The sequence below is a fragment of the Eulemur rufifrons genome, chromosome 19, assembly GCF_041146395.1.
Source record: "Eulemur rufifrons isolate Redbay chromosome 19, OSU_ERuf_1, whole genome shotgun sequence".
Classification (NCBI taxonomy): domain Eukaryota; kingdom Metazoa; phylum Chordata; class Mammalia; order Primates; family Lemuridae; genus Eulemur; species Eulemur rufifrons.
The window spans coordinates 7,553,004-7,567,310 of NC_091001.1; the positions used below are offsets into that span (position 1 = coordinate 7,553,004).

At 40.8% G+C, this 14,307-nt stretch overlaps 1 protein-coding gene across 4 annotated transcripts in view; it reads right to left on the reverse strand.

Annotated features, from left to right (window-relative positions):
• UBE2K (ubiquitin conjugating enzyme E2 K) overlaps positions 1-5,646 on the reverse strand; it is a 62,725-nt gene extending 57,079 nt beyond the window's left edge. For all 4 annotated transcript variants that reach the window (XM_069494234.1, XM_069494236.1, XM_069494233.1 and 1 more), the window contains exon 1: positions 5,364-5,646. In XM_069494234.1, coding sequence (XP_069350335.1) covers positions 5,364-5,426 — 63 coding nt within the window. In that variant the 5' untranslated portion in view covers positions 5,427-5,646. The remainder of the gene's footprint in view (positions 1-5,363) is intronic.
• Positions 5,647-14,307: the final 8,661 nt, after the last annotated feature.

Consider the following 14,307-nt stretch of genomic DNA (forward strand, 5'->3'; position numbering starts at 1 on the left):
GTGTTTATGGAAAATAAGAGTACAATTCAGACATTTCTGAGCTCCCCTGGCATGTTACCCCTTTGGGGAGCCCAGAAACATCTAAACCTATGCCCAATGGACAGAGATCAATATCTTTGTAACAGTAAAGTAATACAAGAAATGCACCCCAAACAGTATCACTTGCACTGGCTTTGATTTTTTTTTTGCCCAATCTGTAAGCTTTCCTTGCTCAACCCAATCCAGAACCCCATAAGGCATACTATTTAAAGTTACACATAACTGTAACTTACATAACTGTTTGAAAAATCACTTTTCTACTCTTAAAAAATTGTTCAAATTCTTGTTACATTCTTTTTTTAAAATATTTTTTATTTTCAAATGGGGTCTCACTATGTTGCCCAGGCTGGTCTCATACTCCGGGCCTCAAATGATCTTTCTGCCTCTGCCTCCCAAAGTGCTGAATTACAGACATGAGCCACCGCGCCTGGCTACATTCATTTTTGATAGGGAATTTTACCTTTTAGGGAGAAAGTATAAAAGAAAAACACAAAAATGGGGAAACAAACTTAAAATTTTCATAAACAAAACATTCAAAGCCAGTAGATTTTTTTCTTACTGTCCATTCATCCTTTAGATAAATCATACAACACAGCTTACATAGTTAAGTCTCAAATGTCCTTCTGATACAGTTAATAAGTAGGCATAAATATTCTTCTAAAGAGTTTTGTCTACATGTGTCTCAACATTTAGCAGTCTAAAGATGTTTTTAGTTGATACAATTGGCAAGGAGAAAAAGGGTGGGGAGGTGAGGGTAAAGGGCTGGCAGTGCTACCTGCATCTAGTGGTAGAGGTCAAGGATGCTGCTAAACATCCTACAATGCATAAGAGAACCACTCACAACAAAGAATTATCTGCCCAAAATGTCAATAGCACCAAGGGTAAGAAACCATGCTCAACAGAAATCAAAAGACTTTCATGAGATTTGTAACTACTTCTGTACATAATAATCTAGATCAAACTACATCAAATACATTCAATTTTTAAAATTTAAATTGGCAATGGATACAAAAATCTATTTAAATGATGAAGAAGCCGGGCATGGTGGCTCACACTCGTAATCCCAGCACTTTGGGAGGCCGAGGCATGAGGATCACTTGAGGCCATGAGTTCAAGACCAGCCTGGGCAACATAGTGAGACCACCAAATCTACAAAAAATTTAAAAGTTAGCTGGGCATGGTGGCATGCATCTGCAGTCCTAGCTACTGGGGAGGCTTAGGCAGGAGGATTGCTTAAGCCCAGGAATTCAAGGTTACAGAGCTATGATCACACCACTGCACTCCAGCCTAGGCAATACAGCAAGACCCTGTCTCCTAAAAAAAAAAAAAAAAAAAAAAAAAAAAAAAAAAAAAATGCTGAAGGAAAACTTAAAGTACAATAGTAATTTCCATGAAAACAATTTGTTTATGCCATAGATTTAAACAATCTCTATGAGAATGCCAGAAAATGTTACCAAAGTGCAGCTACTATGTGAACAAACCACAGGTACCATATAGCATAAGATAAGAAGCAACAGTATGTGCATTGATATAAAGGCATTTTACTTCATTGAAGTTCAAATTTTAAAATATTTTGAAACAATAAAATGAAAATATTTTGCATGCTGAGGCCAGGCATGGTGGTTCACACATATAATTCCAGCACTTTGGGAGGCCGAGACACGGGGATCACTTGAAGCCAAGAGTTTGAGGCCAGCCTAGGTAACACAGTAAGACCCCCATCTCTACAAAAAAAACAAAAAAATTTAGCCAGACACAGTGGCATGTGCCTTTTGGTCCCAGTGAGTAGGGAGGCTGAGGTGGGAGGACTACTTGAGCCCAGGAGTTCAAGGCTACAGTGAGTTATGATTGTGCCACTGCACTCCAGCCTGGGTGATAGAGTAAGACCCTATCTCTAAAAAAATTAATTAATTAAAATAAAATTATTTTGCATGTTGAAATGCAAGTAAATCTTTAAGTTAATTATAGGTAACACTTATTTCAACGAGTTTAAACTAACAGTTAGATTGTGTTTAAATCCTTTAACCAGTAATACAAACCAGGCTCAATTATTTTTAAATAATTTAAAACATGCCTATTCTTGGCAAATCATGACAATGTGGTGTAATATAAATACAAGCACACCTAGATCCAAATCCCAAAGCTATATGTGTGCAGACAAATCATTTAATTTCTCTGAATCTCTATTTTCTTACCTAAGGTATAGGAAATCTATTCAAAGACATGTTCTTAAGAATTAGCAATAATGTATAAACAAATGACACAAGAGCCAGTCTACAAATGGCAGTTACTTAACAGCAGCAATAACTGAGAGTAAATAATATAACCTATGAAAAACATACAGATTATGGCTTTATATCCTCACAATTAACAATTCACTTTTGTAACTCAACTTATAAAATAACTATAAAATGTACTTTAAATCAATTTTCCTTTCCTAACAACTTTGAAACATTACTTAAAACTACTTAAAATTCACACTCATATTTAAAGATTAACATCTGAGAAATTTCCAAACACTGTCTTAGGAAAAGAGGCCTACATAGTGCCTTTATTATTTTATTTATTTTGTGTAAATAACATTCACATGACTCAAAATTCAAAAAGGATCTATAGATCTACACCCCATGCTCTATACACCCAATTCCCCTACACAGAAGCAACCAATTTCATCAATTTCTCATAAATCCTTTCACCTGTACAAGCAAATACACATATTTCCCCTCTTTTGATACAAATGATGGCCTCGTCCACACTATTCTGCATCTTGCTTTTCACGTTTATCTTAGAGGCTATATTTTAATCAAAGCACTCTGTAAGAATGGCTGCTTATAAACTCTCATGACCAGAATTCAGCAAACGTCAGCTATCTTTACAGAGGCACTTGAAAGGCCAAAAAAAGAAAAAAAAAAATCCTTGACCAGTATTCTTAGTAAACACAAACATATAAAATAAAATTCGGTAAGGTGGAGATTTACATAAGGTAACATGATGAAATACTTGATTAGCCATTTAAAATACTGGATTTACACACTTAAAAAGGAAACACCTGGAATGTACCACACGTCTTTCAATGAGCTGAAAATAATCAACACAATCCACTTACAGAACTGAGTCTACTAAAACTACAAAACAAAACATTAGTGAAAATAAAGCTATTTATTGGTTACATTTATTCCAAGATTAAATTAGATCTTCCCTAAATTTTCTTTGCAACATAAGTTCCTGGAAGAAGTTTCCTTCCAGATTTATAAAGGTGCTGCTCTCAAACAAATTAACTTGTTTGTCTGTTTGCATGTCCTGTTTTCTTCCTCTGAAACACTATGACACTTATTTGAACTAAGGCTTCATCATCCCTTAACATATAAAGAGCAGTATTATTTTTACAATATGCATTACTAGAGCAATACAAGTACTTCTTGTAATCTTCAACTTAAGTACTAAGAATACCCTGGTGAAAAGTCAGCTCACATAGAGCAAAGAGACTGTATGAATTACCAGAGCAGTAACTTACCATGTTTAAGTAACAGAAAATAAAGCATTAGAAGTCTATTAAGTTTTAGGCTTGCACAACCTTATTAAAGAAGAAATGTTTTAGGTTGTTGGCAACAGCATTAGCTGCGATCTTTCATTAGGAATATATATGTCAACTATCCCAGAATACATTTTCTTATTAAATAAGTAAAAATTGCCATTCCACTGTATATAAGTACATTTGTGACTCTGTTTCTGCACTGTACCACAAAAATACAAAGTCATCCTTCCATTCCAGAGTTTTGGCATATGAACAAATACAGAGATCAGAGTTCATACACATGTTCTGTAAAACCAATCATGACTTATATACTACTACATTCAATAAGTCTGCTAGTATTTGTCATCTTTAAATTTTAAACAATTATTTTCTCCATGTCTACCTGGAAAGATACATGATCACTGTTACTCTGTTGCACAAATAAAGATTAAGTGCTATCAGACTTATGTTAATTACCTATCACATACTTTGAATGCTGAATTTCACAAATTATTGACATCATCAAAGTACCAACCATAAGAGGAAAATAGCAATGATATATTCAATAATGGTATGTGAATCTTTTTAAAGATAATAATCATTTTCAGTGTTACTTTTTGTTTAATTCAAGTGGGGAAAGACAAACTGGCATTCTTGTTGATCTTTAGAAAAACTGTACTAATACTACATAGTTTTGAGTCAAATTACTAGAGCATTTTGAATATCTTATATAAATAAATGTGGCCAGCACTACTGTATCTAAATTCTGCAGAACTTAAGACCAACCGCAGACAATTTTTTGAAAATGTATATGTCAGGATAAACCTACTCGCTTAATAAGAAGATCTAACAATGTAGTAATCTGGCGAAATCCCACGTTTTTAATAAGTCTTTTTCTCAAAAGTGAGAATCAATTTAACTATGAAGGACATCATAATGAAGTTTCATGGCACAACACGAGTCACAGAGGCATTGTCTTAGGAGAGATTCTCTGAACTGTAACGTGTAAACAGTATTTTGAAATAAACTATCCATACACCCCATTATTATTTCCTAACTAAAAACATTTAAATGCATTTAGTACACAAACAACTTGCCTTTGCCCAGTCAAAAAGCTTTAGATGTCAATAAAAGGGCCTAGGACAATTGGGGGTAAGTGGAAAGGAGATAACGATCTAATTTGGAATTAATTTCTTATCCCGGGTGAAAATTCCCTTATCTCCCTCAATAAGATAGTATCCAATTATGTCTCCCCTTGTCTCCTAACACCCAACTAAGAGAGTAACTCTGAACGTCCTTTCATCAACACCTGAGGACTCATCGCTCCTTCCCTACGGAAAGGACAGTAAAGGCCTGACAGGCACTAACCCAGAATACCCTTAAAAGTGCGGGCCTTTGAACAGCACTGCTCTCCGGATCCAGTTACCACCTTTCCCCTTCCCCCAACCCACTTCCCGGGTTTTCTCAGGCTCGGCCTGCTCTCTCCCCACCCCACAGCCACACTTCCAGCTGTTGCCACCTCGGGGCTCTCACTAGAGCTCACATCCCGCCGAGAAATGCCCCCCTTTCTATCAGCCCCCCAAACCGTGTTCCTCCCTAGACCACCCGCCCGCGAGACCGTCCATCCCAGGGCCCTGGGAAGGGAGGGGAAGGCGGCGGAAGGAGGAGGGGAAGATTACTGCTTCCCCACAGGCAGAAGGATGGCCGCACAGAGGGCCACCCGGGGACTACCGGGGATCTCGGGGTCGCCACTGGGAGGTCCCTCCCGCCCCGGGCTGAGGTGGGGGATGGCCGGGAGTTCATTTCTGACCTCCTCGCTCTTCAGCACCTCCTTGAACTCCCGCTTGATTCGCTGCACCGCGATGTTGGCCATGTCTCCGCCCGCAGCTGATTCGTACCCGCCTCCTCCGCCACCGCTACGACCACCGCCACCGCCGCCACCTCTTCCTCCACCACCTCCTCCCTCGGCGATTCAGGCCCAAGCACACGAACACTGCCCCTGCCACCCCGGCCGCCGCGTTCTCCTCAGTGTGGAATCACCTCCGCGCCCGGCCACCAAAATGGCGCCGGGTCCGCGCATGCGCACGACGTTGACCCGGCCGGGCGGCGCAGCCGCTCCCGTTGTAGCCCCCATACGCCTCAGCCTCAAGCCCGCGCCGCGCCGCGCCGCGCGTCTCTGCTAGAGCTGCGTCCGCGTGGCTCCGCCCTGCCGGCGTCTGGGGCCCGGAGGGTGCGGCTTTCGAGCTGGCCATCCCTGCTCGGGTTCCGGGGTTCTCCCGTGTGCCTCCGTTCTTCTTTAAACCCGTGTGATGCGGTCGTGGCTTCCAGCATTTGGCCTCTGACCGAAGGCTCCAGCCCAGCTTGATGGGTTCCCGCGGCCACACTCGGCCTGAGCGCCGCCCTGACTCAGCTAGACCCGGGACTCAGAGGCTTAAGGTGCCCCGCTGTGTGTAGCGCATGAAAACGCCATCGCAGAACTCAGCCCAGCCCATTTTGGTTGGTATAGCCTCAGAAAATCAACGGCAGTTGTTTTTGTTCTGAAACCATTATAGTGCCACTATTAGTCCCATCATCACAGGTACCACAATTTTCTTTTTCTTTCTTTCTTTTTTTTTTTTTTTTGAGACAGAGTCTCACTCTGTTGCCCGGGCTAGATGAGTGCCGTGGCGTCAGCCTAGCTCACAGCAACCTCAAACTCCTGGGCTTAAGCGATCCTCCTTCCTCAGCCTCCCGAGTAGCTGGGACTACAGGCACTTGCCACCACACCCGGCTGATTTTTCTATTTTTATTAGAGCCCGGGTCTCGCTCTTGCTCAGAGCTGGTCTCGAACTCCTGACCTCAAGGGATCCTTCCACCTCGGCGTCCCAGAGTGCTAGGATTACAGGCGTGAGCCACCCGCTCGGCCTGCAGGTACCACCAATTATTGAATTAAGGATGGTTATTGTTGGATCCCATAGGGTGACACAGGTACTCCACGAAGAGGCCTGAGGTGGGTTTAGAAGCCGGATGTTGATTTTCGACCTATTTAGAAAAAAAATACCAAGCGGTGGAACTAAAACCTTGGTTTTCAAACTTGAATGTGCATCACAATCCCTGGAGAGCTTGTAAAAAGGACAGCTTGCTGGGCCCCATCCTTAGAGTGTGAGGTGGGCCCAAGGCTTTGCATTTGTAACGATCTCCTAGTTGCTGCTGCTGCTAGTGGTAGTTCAGGACCACACTATGAGAACCACTGAACTAAGGCATGTGAAAATTCATATATATATTTCAATGAAAGTTGGAGAAATAGCTCCCTGAGGGAATGCAGCGGCGGAGGGTGAGCTTTACTTCTGTAAATCTAGGGCTTCTACAAACATGTCTGGCCCTAGTAGGCACTCAATAAATACTGAATGAGTAAATGAGTAAAGGTAAGACTAAAATGTTTTAAGTGAAAAGTAAGTTTGAAAGGCAATTTAAAAGTGATTACTAGGGTTTACAGTAAGTAATATGGTTTTGGAGTGAGGTAGCACTTTGAATAGAACATTTTGGGATAAATAATAAAGGCGTTATTTTAAAAGTTTATATTTCATGTACTTCCCCCACCTAACCAATCAGTAAAATATCCTATTATATATATGGTCTTAGCAAAAGTAACTAAAATTGTGGCAGCAAAAAGAGAAATACCCACTGGAAGTGAATCCTTCAGCTAGAGTGCGGTGGCGTCAGCCTAGCTCACAGCAACCTCAAACTCCTGGGCTCAAGCGATCCTCCTGCCTCAGCCTCCCAGGTAGCTGGGACTACAGGCATGCGCCACCATGCCCGGCTAATTTTTTCTATATATTTTTACATGTCCAGCTAATTTCTTCCTTTCTTTTCTTTTCTTTCTTTCTTTCTTTTTTTTTTTTTTTTTTCTTGAGACAGAGTCTCACTCTGTTGCCCGGGCTAGAGTGAGTGCCGTGGCGTCAGTCTAGCTCACAGCAACCTCAAACTCCTGGGCTTAAGCGATCCTACTGCCTCAGCCTCCCGAGTAGCTGGGACTACAGGCATGCGCCACCATGCCCGGCTAATTTTTTGTATATATATATTTTAGTTGTCCATATAATTTCTTTCTATTTTTAGTAGAGACGGGGTCTCACTCTTGCTCAGGCTGGTCTCGAACTCCTGACCTCGAGCGATCCACCCGCCTCGGCCTCCCAGAGTGCTAGGATTACAGGCGTGAGCCACCGCGCCCGACCTTCTTTTTTTTTTTTTTTTTTTTTTTTTTAGTAGAGAAGGGGTCTCGCTCTTGCTCAGTCTGGTTTCGAACTCCCCAGCTCAAACGATCCGCCCGCCTGGGCCCCCCAGAGTGCTAGGATTACAGGCCAGAAGGGGATTTCTTGAGCTCTTGCCCCAGGAACCTAGAGAGGTTTTTTTTATTCCAGTTCTCTCTGATGCCAGCTCTCATGGCCAGCTTTGGTTTCCTCATCTGTGAAATAAGGAAGCTGGATTAGATGGTATCTTTCAAGTTTAAAGAGTTCAGAATTCTGAGGCATCATTTCAAAGCATTTTCCTGTGTGAACGAACATAAATTATATAAACCCTTCTAGCAGAGCCCCCTAGTGGTCTTAAAAGGAGTTAACCATATATACAGGTCATGATACAAAGAATTACTGGTATAAAGTAAATCATGCAATACTATATGTATTTGTTTCCGCATATTTAAAACTATTTTGAGATGTGCAGAATTTTTTGAGTACTTTACACTTATCACTCTGCAATGCTAATCTTGAAACTTCGAAGAAACCTGCAATGCTCAAATCAAAGGGGGACCAGTTAGAAGGGTGTGGTAATTTCTTTGAGGGAGAGGAGTTTAGTAGTTTTTAAATGCACATAATCATTGACTCTGCAATTCCACTTACAGGAGTTCATTCTATAGTCCTTCCAGAGAATGAGACAACTGCGTATTAACTGATATGAAGCAATCTTCAAAATAATTTTAAGTGGAAAAAAAGTACCATGCTAAATACAATATGATATCCTGGATTGGATCCTAGAATTAAAAAGCTGTAACTAGTGAACTCTAAATAAATTCTGTAATTTAGTTAATAGCATTGTATAAATCTTAATTTCTTAGTTTTGACATATCCCTATGGTTATGTATGATGTTAGCATCAGTAGAAGTTGAGTAAAGAGTGTTACAAGCGTCTCTGTACTATCTTAGTAAGTTTTCTGTACATCTAAAAAATTCCAAAGAAAAAAAGTTTACTTTTTAAAAAGCATTGTGCAGTTCATATTGTGGATAGTATACCACCATATGTGTGAGCGGAGAAAGGAATGTGCTTGTGTACATAATGCTTGTGAATCCATAAAATATTGCTGGAAAATACTGGTAATTGTGAAAGAAACTGGTAACAGTGGTTATCTCTGAGAAAGGAACTGAAGTGTTTTGGGGGAAACAAAGTGGGAGACTTCTCACCACTTGTCCTGTTGTATATTTTACCTATTCAAAAAGAGATTTTAGGCCAAGCTGTGATGGCTCATGCCTGTAATCCTAGTACTCTGGGAGGCCAAGGCAGGAGGATCACTTGAGCCCAGGAGTTCAAGACCAGCCTGAGTAAGGAGCAAGACCTCATCTCTACAAACATAGAAAAAATTACCCAGCAGGCGTGGTGGTATGCACCTGTAGTCCCAGCTGCTCAGGAGACTGAGGCAGGAGGATTGCTTGAGTCCAGAAGTTTGAGGTTGCAATAAGCTCTGATGATGCCACCACACTCTACCCAGGGTGACAGAGTGAGACTCCATCTCAAAAATAAATTAATAAATAAAATAAAAAATAAATTAAAAAAAGATTTTAAAAAAAGTGAGTTTCCCATAATGCAGATCATAAGTTCTTCAGTATTATGACGGAGTCATGATTAACTTCATTAACTAATTAAATAAATTTTGACTGCCTATGTGCCAGGCGTATTAAGCTAGGCCCCGAAGGCATATCAGTGAACAAGAGATAAAAAAAATCCCGGGGCCAGGCTCAGTGGCTCGCGCCTGTAATCCTAACACTCGGGGAGGCTGAGACGGGCAGATCGTTTGAGCTCAGGAGTTCGAGACCAGCCTGAGCAAGAGCGAGACCCTGTCTCTACTAAAAAAATAGAAAGAAATTATCTGGACAGCTAAAAATATATAGAAAAAAATTAGCCAGGCATGGTGGCGCATGCCTGTAGTCCCAGCTACTTGGGAGGCTGAGGCAGGAGGATTGCTTGAGCCCAAGAGTTTGAGGTTGCTGTGAGCTAGGCTGACGCCATGGCACTCTAGCCTGGGCAACAGAGCGAGACTCTGTCTCAAAGAAAAAAAAAAAAAATCCCTGGAATTGTGGAATTTACATTCTAGCATGATGGGGAGCATTAATCTCAAACTATAGTCTGGGGAATCCCTGAGACATTTTCAGGGGGTCAACCTGCTATGCCCAAATTATGTCATAATGATACTAAGACATTATTTGCCTTTTTTTCTGTGTTGACATTTGCACCAATGGTGCAAAGCAATAGTGGGTAAAACTGCTAGACAATTACTGTAATACTAACGATTATATTAATGCCACATACTCATTATTTAAAAATGCCAGTTTCACTTTAGAATGTCTTTGATGAAGCAGTAGAACTTATTCATTTTATAAAACCTTAACTTTGGAGTACATGTCTTCTTAATATTCTATGAGATAGGATGAGGAGTATACATAAAGCACTTCTGCTACATACAAACTACATGGTAAAGCACTGCAACTGGTTGAGTTGCAAGCTGAACTAGCCACTTTATTCATGGAATACCACTTTTACTCAAAGACTGAGACAAACTATGTTTATTCAAACTTAAGTAGTTGGCAGATATTTCAATGAATGAGGTGAGCCTGTCCTTTTAAGGAAAACAACTGACAGAATTTGTTGCCAGTGATAAAATTCTCTAATTTTCAAAAATTAGAATTTTAGAAAATATCTGCCACCGTGACTTGATGCTCCCAATACTTGAAGATATTCCTGAAGAAACTGATAGTGATGTGAAGAAATGTGATTGTTTGATATTATACAATTAAATGTGTCAAAATTTGGAAGACCTGCACAAATCAGTGAATCACTATCTTCCAAATGACCAATGCATGATTTCATAAAATCATGCAATGGTAAAAGATCCATTCAGGTTAAGATAGGTCGATGGATTCCAGTGTAACAGAGTCCAAAAAGTTCACTGATAACATTTCAGGCCAGATGCGGTGGCTCACTGCCTGTAATCCCAGCACTGTGGGAGACCGAGGCAGGAGGATCACTTGAGCCCAGGAATTCAAGGTTACAGTTGACCACTGCACTCCAGCCTGGGAAACAGAATGAGATCCTGTCTGGGGGATTAAAAAAAACAAAAACATTTCAAATTCCAGATTCCAGCTAACCTTTAATAAACTACTACTTGTCCACTGTTAATGTAGTATCAAAGAATATCAACAATCATCTGAAAAAGCTGTTAAAATATTCCTCCCCTTTTCAACTACTTATCTGTATAAGGCTAGATTTTCTTCAAGTACTTCAACCAAAACAACATATGCAATACATTGAATGCCAAAGCTGATAGGAAAATCCAGCTGTGTTCTATTAAGCCAGGTATTAAAGAGATTTTGTTTTGAAAAATACAGTCATTTTTCTCTAAAAATATTTATGTAAGCATGTTTATTATACTTATACATTAGTAACTATTTCAATAATTTCTCAGTTTTAATTTCTAACAGAATGTTCATAGATATAACCCACATAAAAAAGCTCTTTGGAATCCTCAATATTTTTGAGGAATGGAAAGGAGTTCTGTATTAGACAGAAGGCTTAGATCTAAAAAGTCACACAGTTTCAGAATATGTAATTTACATAAACATTATATATGTGACAGTTGTAAAATTGCTTTTACATTGAATGGAGGAAAGTTAGTCATGTAACTCTTCTGATGTCCTTCAAAGTTTTGATGTTTTGATTCAACTTAAAAAAAAATTGTGGCAAGGCAAACTAAGGGGCGCTTTGCTAACCCCTGACAACCATTTAAAATGTGAAAGGCTTCCTTTTTGTGGATCCTGGTAGTTAACTATTACAGCTCTTCAGATTCAAATTTCCTGTTCTTCTAAATGTAGAGGAATTTTTTTTCTTGCAGCCCTTTCCTAACCTTGTGTTTTGCCAGCTTTTTGAGACTTTTTTTTTTCCTCCTTGTTTCTCACCACTGCCTATTCTACCCAAGCTTCTTATCTAACTCTCTTTGTGAAATACACAATCCTAGCTCTGAGATCATTTTGGGTTTTCTTGCCTTCACTGAGCTCTGCTCTGCCCTTCCCATTTTATTAAGCTCCTTTCCTCTACCCGCCTCCCCCCGACCCCCAGTTGGAATGAGGAACTCTAGCAGCAAATTTAGAAAGCAGCATTTAGATCCACAGTTTAATTTCTAAACTTAGCTCCTGGCCAGTGGGCACCACAGTATTGATTGTAATATATATTCCAAATTTAGAAAATAGATCAGAACCCCTACCATTGTGGCTTTCAGAATATCTGCAGCATGGAGTGGAAAGTTGGTTTTGTTTCTGCCCAACCAGGTTTATCTGCCCGCCGCCCCAGAAGCCAATATGCTGAGTCAGCAGGTTGTATGCCTGAGAAAGAGTCCTTATTCCACATAGTGCTAAGCAGGGAAACGGGAAAAATTTCTCAAATCTGCCTCCCTGAGAACTTGGGAGACAGGGTTTTTAAGGATAGTTTGGTAGGCAAGGGATTAGGCAATTAGGTTTGTTAATTGGGGCAAAATTATAGGGATGTAGAAATCATCTTCTTGTGTTGCTCCAGTTCCTGGGGTCACAATTCCAGTTGAGTCAGTTTCTTGGTATGGACTGCTGATCTGGGTTGGCCAGTTGATCCACAGGAATGCAGGCCTGGCAGATATCTTAAAAACTACCTTTAGGTTTTGAAAAGGTGATGTTATCTGTGGAGAAAGTTAAGAATTTTTATGGACACCAGCTATGGGGAGAAGTTAAGAATCTTTATGACCACCAGCTGCGTGGCTCTGGAGTGGCAATTACAGGGGGACAGTTACTAATTTTTATCATTATTTATAGCTAGCCCTGTGCGTTATTTTTAGCTTGGCCCTTACCACATTTCCCACCTTGCACCCCATTATTGAAGTGTGGTTTCAGTTTACCTAGCAGAGAATATGCTTCCTTCTCTTAGGTTACATAGATTTCAATCAGGCACAGAGGTTATTTAGGTGGGAGATTTTTTAGGGAGGGATCTCATAATTCTTTGTCAAAGAGATTTACAGCTACAAGTGAGAATGGCTAGTAGGGCCTTCACACGTCACTATTCTAGGTACCTCATATAAGTGGAATCATACAATATTTGTCCTTTTGTGACTGGCTTATAATGTTTTGGGGGTTCATCCATGTTGAAGCATTTATCAGAATTTCCTTCCTTTTTAAAGCTGAATAATATTCCACTATACATATATGCCGCATTTTGTTTATCCATTCATGCATCTATGGACATTTGGGTTGCTTCCACCTTTTGGCTTATTAACTGAAGAAAATAGTGACGTTCATAAATTTGGGAAGGAGAGCTTTATTTCTCATAAAGGGCTACAGCCTATGGGTTGCCTTTTTTTTTTTTTTTTTTCTGGGACAGAGTCTCACTCTGTTGCCCGGGCTAGAGTGCCATGGCGTCAGCCTAGCTCACTGCAGCCTCAAACTCCTGGGCTCAAGTGATCCTTCTGCCTCAGCCTCCTAAGTAGCTGAGACTACAGGCATGAGCCACCATGCCTGGCTAATTTTTTCTATATATTTTTAGTTGTCCAGCTAATTTCTTTCTATTTTTAGTAGAGACAGGGTCTCGCTCTTGCTCAGGCTGGTCTCAAACTCCTGAGCTCAAGCGATCCTCCCACCTCGGCCTCCCAGAGGGTTGCCATTCTAATAAGCTAGAAAGCAGAGACCCAGCCAGAAGCCAGGAACACATGCTTCAAGGCAGGGAGAATGGGAACAGGAATTTATCCTGAGCAGCGTAGCCAAATATACATCTTTAACAAGCTATAGGAGGAGTCATAAATATTTATGGAAGGAGAAATATGCACCTATACAATCAAGGTTTATGCCACCTTATGGGATCCATGTTCAGGTTCAGAAAAATGGATGCCCTCTGGTGTCAAAAGGTGAAGCAGAGGACATGAAAACCCTCTCTGCCCATGCTGCATAGACTGGCTAAAACTACTGCATGGTTGGTAGTTTTTTCTTTCTTTTTTTTTTTTTGAGACAGAGTCTCACTCTGTTGCCCGGAATAGAGTGCCATGGCATCAGCCTAGCTCACAGCAATCTCCTAGGCTCAAGGGATCCTCTTGCCTCAGCCTCCCAAGTAGTTGGGACTACAGGCATGCACCACCACACCCAGCTAATTTTTACTATTTTTAGTAGAGATGGGGTCTCACTCTTGCTCAGGCTGGTCTTGAACTCCTGAGCTCAAGCAATCCTCCCACCTTGGCCTCCCAGAATGCTAGGATTACAGGCATGAGCCACTGGGCCTGGCTAAAGTTAGCAGTCTCTTGTCAGGAAAGAATGCTTGTCTGGATCATAAGACTGGTTTCTGTTTAGCCCTTAGGAAAAAAGCCTGATGGCCATTAGCAAAGGAGGGGGTATAAAGAGATGTGTTTGACCTCTCATCCTGTCATAGCTGGGAACTCAGTTTTAAGATTTCTTTGGGGTCTCCTTGGCCAAGACGGGGGTCCATTCAGTCAGCAGGATTTTATTT